At 60.6% G+C, this 6,949-nt stretch overlaps 1 protein-coding gene across 1 annotated transcript; it reads right to left on the reverse strand.

Moving 5' to 3' along the window:
* Window positions 1–292: 292 nt before the first annotated feature.
* Window positions 293–6,521, reverse strand: RSG1 (REM2 and RAB like small GTPase 1). Its single transcript, XM_019541449.1, has 6 exons — window positions 6,492–6,521; window positions 3,620–3,782; window positions 2,352–2,504; window positions 1,910–2,034; window positions 1,258–1,394; window positions 293–896 (listed from the first exon to the last, which is right to left on the reverse strand). Exons 2-6 carry the CDS (start codon window positions 3,723–3,725, stop codon window positions 635–637), a joined length of 783 nt encoding a protein of 260 aa, XP_019396994.1. The 5' UTR covers window positions 3,726–3,782; window positions 6,492–6,521; the 3' UTR covers window positions 293–634.
* Window positions 6,522–6,949: the final 428 nt, after the last annotated feature.

The raw sequence follows: 6,949 nt of genomic DNA on the forward strand, positions 1-6,949 counted from the left end.
TCAAGCCTGGACCCTGTGGCAGCACTACCTGCCCAGCAACCTTGGCAGCCACCCTGGAGCAGGGCAAGGGGGGCAGATCGGGGCCAAAGCTCCCTGGCCTCCCCTGCCCAATCCACCCTGCCACACACTCATCAGCACCAGCTCAGTTCTGCTCACCAGGAACTGGAGACAGACCCTCACCCCCAGCGCTCGCTCAAGGGAAAGACCCTCACCCATGGCCCAGTGCCAGCCCCAGCAGCTGCTCCGTCAAGCTCCAACACCCTCCCCGGTAACACTGGACGCGAGCCACAGGCAGGGGCAGTCAGGATTTAATTTTACATGCTCTTTCTTTAATTGCCTGGAACATGCAAGGCCTGGTGGCAGGGCCCCCAGCGGCAGAAGTCCAGTGAAGCCTGTACCAATTCCTCTCGAATCCAGCCAGGGATACTCGATGCCTGCGATGGACAGGGCAGGATAGACATCCCCACCTGCAAACACCCTTCCAGGGGGCTGAACAGTCAGCACTGGGCATCTGGCCATCATGGGCACAACCAGCATGTTGCTGATGCTCTGGTCTCTGCTCAGCTCCACTGCAGCTGCCTCGTGAAGGCCTCCAACGCCACCTGCCGACAGCACCCAGGGAGCTCCGGGTGTCTCAGCAGGGTCCTGTCTCTTCTGGGCTGGGCAGGGGAGCTGGGATAAGCCCAGCGGCCACCTGGTCCTGATGCCACAGGTGCTCTGCCAGCCCGTTGAGCAGGGGTGCCACCTCCCGCAGCCCAGTGCCAGCGTCCGGGGTGCGCCTGCCCGCTTGCCGGGACCCAGCCGCGCTCTGCGCCCGAAACACAGGCAGGTGCCAGGTGCGCTGGAACTCGGCCACGTCCCGCTCCGTGACGTCGGCGTGCATGAACTGGTCGAACCTGGCGCGGACGTTAAGGAGGCAGCGCCACAGCCTGGGGCTTTGGACTGGGGCAGGCGGGCACGGATCCTCCCAGAGCCACGCTAAGCCCAGTATTACCCCAGCTAACAGGAGGGGAAGTGCAATGCTTCCTGCATCTCCCCCTTCTCGTGGCTGCTGCCTGGGCCTTGGGGAGGGACCTTGGCAGCTCTAGATTCCGCCCAGCTGGGGAAGCATCCTGCCTGGCTTTGGAGGTCTGATCCCATGGGGATGGACATGACATGGAGCCCAGGACCTCCACCCCTGCCATCCCAGGCACACTCACTCTGGCTACAGCAGTGAAAGGGGGTGGGGGTGCTGCAAAGCCACCCCCCAAAGGATACTTGGTGCCCACAACGATCCTGACGAGGCTTCCAGCGTCGCCCACGACACGCGAGATCTGGGCGGGCAGGTCATCGAAGGACGAGCGGTCGGTGAAGGAGAAGAGGAAGAGGATGGCGTCTGCCTTCTCCCTGCAGGCCTAAGGAGGGACAGGGCACGTGTGTAGACATGTGTGCCCATACACGTATGTGCAACCCCAGGAGGGAGTCCAGAGCCCACAGCAGGGGAAGGGAGTGATGGGCCGGCAGCCTTGAAGCCAGGCTTGGATTTGGAGCTGGGTCCTGCCGCCCCGGGGATACCAGACAGGGTGTCCAGAGCTACCCTGGTGCTTTGGAGTAAAAGGGACTCATCCTGCAGCTCCCTCCCGGTGGCCCACTACACCCCTCCACTGTGCCTCAGTTTCTCCCCCGTGTGAGACTCCAATCAGACCGGTGCTGGGCATGAATGGGCCTGGTAGATGCTGCCCCAAGACCCTTTCCCACTGCCAGTGGGCTGCAGCGAATGCCTGCTTGTGGCTGAGGGAGGTGGTTCAGCCCTCTAAGGTGAAGCCCCGATGCTCCCTGGGGTGCAGGCTGGGCCCAGGTGGCGGCACCCAGGCCGGGTCTCCCATGGGGGCGGGGAAGCCCCATCCAGCCCCTGCCCAGTCTGACTCACCGGCAAGATGTGATCAAACTTCCTCAGTGCCGCTTCCCCGCAGTCCCAGAACTGGAGGCGGAAGATGACGGCTCGGCCGCTCTCTCTCAGCTTGGCCGGCCAGTACACCACTGTCGTCTGTATCCCTGCAACGACACCGCTCGGCCTTGGAGCTCCTCTGGGAAAGCCGCAGGCCCCCTTTTCTGGCTGGAGAGCAAAAGTCACCGCAAAGCAAGTCTGGGGCTGACGGGGAGCTGTGGCCCTGCCCAAGTCACAGGGTGGCAGAGCCCTGAATGGAACCCAAGAGTCCGGAGGGCCCTGGCCATTGAACCATCCAGTCCAGCGGGGCTGGCACCTCGACACCCCCTGCTCGAGGGTGTTGTGCCCTTCCCAAAGGCTCGCGTCCCCCCACGTCTCACTGGTCTGCCCCATGATGCATCCTGGCTCTGGCATGGGTGCTCACCTATGGTTTCGTGGTGGGTGCTGGGTACCTCCAGTCCAGCCAGCTTGGCCACCAGCGCCGTCTTCCCCACTCCGCTTTTGCCCGAGACAAACACCTTGTAGCTGGCTGTGTCCGAGGCCACCTGTGGCGGCAGCACTGGCCTTTCAATCAGTCCTGGAAGGAAGAGGCCACATGATGCCCTGCTGTACCTGCAGAACCCACCACGTGGCCCCAGGGCTGTCTGTCCTCCGGGGTCTCTCCCCTGCGGTCCGAGAGGCTGCTACAACCCATCTGTTTTTGTTTGAACTTGCTTCGGATGCCAGCACAAAAAGCCAGGGCAGAAAGGGACTGTGGGAAATCAGCTGGTCTGAGGCTCAGCCAGAGGTCTCTGACCTGCCCCTCAAGACCTCCAGGGCCAGAGATGCCCCTCTTCCTCAGTACCTCAACCACACTCATGGTGAGGAAGCTCTTCCTCCAACCCAAATCCCCCTTGTTGCAAGCTAAGTCCGTTAACATTGTGTCCCACGGCCGACTGCCATCCTCTGTCTAACGAGCTAAGATGAGCTGGTTCCAGCGCGTGTGGGTTTATGGATGCTGAAGCTAGAGGGAACCTTTACCATCATCTCCTCTGCCCTCCTGAAAGATACAGGGCAGAAAACATCCGCACTGACTCCTCCATGGAGCCTGAACCCCCGGCTGAGCTGGGCAGGGCTTTCGGGGAGGTGCTTCAAGGGATGATCCCCAACGCAGCCATCTCAGCAGCTCATCCCCCATTGTTAAATCTGTGCCTGATTTCTAGCCCGGCTGCAGCTTCTGCTGGCTGGGTCAGCCCTAGGGGGTCCTGTCAAACAGCTGGGAAATTCACGGTGTCTCATCCAGAGGCCAAGAGGCCGAGTACCTGGACTGGAAACGGAGCCCTAACCGCAGCCTTTGGTTCCCTGCTCTGACACCAGCTTCCTACCTAACCTTGGGAGGTCACTTTGCCCTGCCTGTGACTCAGTTTCCCCACCTCTGAGATAGGGATAAAGGTAACGATCGCCCCAGGGGGATGTGGGTCTTTGTGACCCTTCCATGGCTCTTTCCCTCCAAGCCCATTACAAGCAGCAGGGAAAAACCTCACACCCCTTCTACCCCTTTCCCACCCCCCACCCAGACAGTCACATGTACCAACAAGCTCCTGAATGCAGCAGCTTTAGGTCCCCAGTGGATCCAAAAGACCCCTCCCTGCCCCACTGCTTTCCCCATCCCCTCACATGCCCTTGCTCTGCCCGGAGGCAGGAGGGACGCACCAAAGACCTTCCGCTTGTTCTTCCGCAGGATGGCGGCCAGGTGCTCTTTGCCCTCTGGTGATTTGAGCCAGTCGGGGACAATCACAGAGCCGGGGGGCACAGACATCTTCGCACCAGGGCCCGGGAGAGCCTGGCTCTGCCAGGGGTCATCGGCAGACTCGGCCTGAGAAACAGGAGGGAACTAATTGCCAGGAATTGTTATATTTGCCAGCCAATGTGGAAGCAGTAGTCTCTAACTCCTGCCTCTGCTGTCCCCAAGCTTTGTGGGGCAGGCCCTGCCTCTCCTGATGCACCTGGGCAGTGTCCAGCTCGTCGGGGCCCAGTTCCCAGCTACAGGGCACCTTGCACACCTGACTGGCTCTCATCCACTGTAAAGGGAGACCGGCAGGTTAAAGGCAGGGCGCTAAAGGGAACTCAGCAGGACAGGGAGCTCAAGTGCTGGCTGCTGTTAAAGCCAGTCCCTTCCTCTCCCTAGGCCTCCATTTCCCCATCAGTAAAATGGATGCAAAGATCCTGGTCTGTGTTGCAACATACTGTGAGAACTGCCGATGCAAAGAGCTGTACAAGATCAGGGGCCTGCTATTATCCCAGGAGCAAGGCTTCCACGGCAGAAATGCTGAACTACCCTCGGCATGTATCTGTGCTTGAGAGCTGAGGGGCTGCAACATATGTTCTTTGGTGCATATAAAACAACCCACCACCAAGACGTGACGCCCTATATTCATTTGATCCGTGGAAGGTGCTAAACTGAGTGCCCCAGACAGATGAGCCGTCCATCCACCCATCGGCCCCGGTAGCTTTGCTAACGAACGCTTTGCACTGATGTTAAGTTCCCTTTGTATGGCCCTTACTCCCAGAAAGCTTCACACCCAGGCCAGCTTAGCCCTGAAATCAGGCTCTGAATACTTCACATAGAAATATCCCAGCAACATTTGATAAAGCATAGGATTTCATAACTCCGGGCAAACACGTCGGTGGCGCTGGGGGCTCGAAGAAGAAAAAGGCGCCTTTATGTTTCGCTGGCTTCGGACGGCTTTGATAAGCAGAACTGAAACCCGGCACCTGTTGCGAGGCGCACCACGGAGGCACATTTAAGACGTCTCGATGCAAACGAAGGAGATAAGGGAAAGCTGTAAGTTGGTAACGTCTGGGCTTGAAAAAGGGGTGAGATAAAGGCCTGAGGTAAAACAGAGACTGCTCTGTAAGCGAGCCGGAGACAAAGCCATTGGGAATGGGGCAGGTACTCCTCCATCGCGGCACTGCAGTCATCATAAGGCCCCGGAGGGGAAACGCATGATTTTAAGTTTGGCTGGTCAATTAGAGCCTTATACCGTTACAATCCGCTGGCTGATGGAGCTGGGTCAGCCTGGCCCAGGGAGCCTTTGCTTCAGCAGTTAACACGCCAGCAGCAGGCAACTCAATCCTGGGTTTCTGATGAGAGATGAAGATAAAAGTCCAGCCCAGCTGACCAGGGGGCAGGGGGGTCCTCTCACGAGCACAACGGCGCTACTATGCTCCGCTTGGAATCGGACCAGCGGAGAGGTCTCCGCTGCAGCGATTTCAGCTCTGGAAGATGTGCTCAAGCTAGAGTTTAAATGGCTACGGTAGGGATTTCAACAGTGCGGCACCTATGCCAGGGGCTGGGAACGTTTTGGAGCAACGGGTCTGGCATTGCAGCCGCAGGCTGCCCTGGCTGCTATTCCCCAGCTGCTCTGATCCCCTCCTTGCTCTGTGCCGAACACCAATGGGGAAGGACAAAGTTGGCAGCGAGAGCACAGAGCAGGAGGCTGTGGGTCACAGCTCTAACGCGGTCCCTTGAATATGGCCCCTTAAAGTCATTAGTGACTGAAAGGGCTAGGGACGGCGCTGCCCCACCTCTCAGGGAAGGTTGCGACTGCTTCGGGCACGTGTCGCTAATCGAATCGCAGCCACTTGCCGCGGCCGGGCGCTGTGGGAAGCTTTGCTGTTGCACAAGCCACAGCGACGATCAACCTCTTAGACAAGGCCCTGGGAGGGGTCTGCTCGGGCTCGAAGTCCCTGCTCAGCCCACGCGCACTCCTCTGCAAATGAGGGAGAGGTCCGAACAGCTTTGATCCTCCTTGCACAAAAAGGCAGCGGATCACAGCATGAAATGAACAGGCTGGGGGCAAAGGCACAGGGGTAGGGGCACGAAGGATTCCTCTTCCAGCTGCCCTGAGGATTTCCTACGTCACAGAGGACGGAAAAGCTCAAGCCTGGTTCTGCGGGGACGCGTTCCTCTTCCTCCCCGACTTCCAAAGAGCGCAGCGGCCTCGGCCGAGACGATTCCCACCGAGCCACTGACCCCTCGCAGTCGCCACCGGTCCTCGCGTAGCCTCCGACCAAATGCATCTTTGAGCAACTTAGTCTAGAAGGTGCGAAGCTTCCTCGCCCTCCGTCCAGCACCCAGCTGCGACGGCCGATTCCTGCTCGCGCGGCTCCTGCGCACCGTATCTGGGGGGCGGCCGATGCCGGACCACTCTCGGGTGGCACGCTGGGCGCAGGGTCGTTCTTCCCATGCACCGCTCGACGGCCGCTCTCCAGAAACGGCTGCATTTTGGCTGCGGAAACTCGATCTGGGCTGATAAAGCTGATAACACCCCCCTCCCCAAGGGCGCCGCTGACAGGGGTCACGTGGCGGGACCCCACACCGGGCCCTGGGGCGTGAGGAGCAAGGGGGGAAACTGAGACGGGGCAAATAGGGGAAACTGAGGCGGGGGCAAGGGGGTCAGAAGTTCCCCATAGACTGCGGGCGGCCCCCGGGGTCCCCCCCACAGCGTTTCCATGGAGACCACAGCCCAGCCCCCTGCCGGGCGGGAGGGGGAAGCGCACCCGCCCCCTTCCCGATTCTCACCGGCGCTCACTTCCGCTTCGGCGACGTCTGGCGTCAGCACGCACGGGTTGGCTCCTCCCTGACGGCCGAGGCGCATGCGCTACTCCGGCTTCCGGGTGGGGGCACGTGGTGGAGCTGCTGCTCCGCTGTCCGCTCCCTGCGCGCGCGCTTGCAGCGCTGCCTGGGCCGCAGGCGGGGCGCGCCCGAGCTGTGGGCAGCTTGTGCCCCAGGGGAGCGGCTCCGCAGCCCGCGGGGCCTGTCCTCGCTCTTCTCACACCTTCTTTCTAACCTCCGAGCTGCCCGTCTTCTCCCCGCTCCGGTGTCCCAGGGTGGCAGCTGCGGCCTCCAGCTCTAACCCCTCACCCGACTGATTTACTGGGAGGGTCTGAGCCCGAAAGCACGTGTTTCCCCCCTCCACGCCCTGCCTCCCTTTTCCTTGACAGTCGCTGCATTTTCTGGATATTTATTCCACTGCCCTA

This window comes from Crocodylus porosus, unplaced genomic scaffold, assembly GCF_001723895.1.
Source record: "Crocodylus porosus isolate Cpor-Errol unplaced genomic scaffold, CroPor_comp1, whole genome shotgun sequence".
In the NCBI taxonomy this organism is placed as follows: domain Eukaryota; kingdom Metazoa; phylum Chordata; order Crocodylia; family Crocodylidae; genus Crocodylus; species Crocodylus porosus.

Bases quoted from the DNA above. Each gene is read 5' to 3' on its own strand.
- RSG1 (XM_019541449.1), bottom strand. From the start codon at position 3,725: ATGTCTGTGCCCCCCGGCTCTGTGATTGTCCCCGACTGGCTCAAATCA. The intron at 2,505-3,619 runs GTGCGTCCCTCC...TCTTCCTTCCAG, and splicing joins GAACAAGCGGAAGGTCTTTG to GACTGATTGAAAGGCCAGTG. The intron at 2,035-2,351 runs GTGAGCACCCAT...GTGTCGTTGCAG, and splicing joins CACCCACCACGAAACCATAG to GGATACAGACGACAGTGGTG.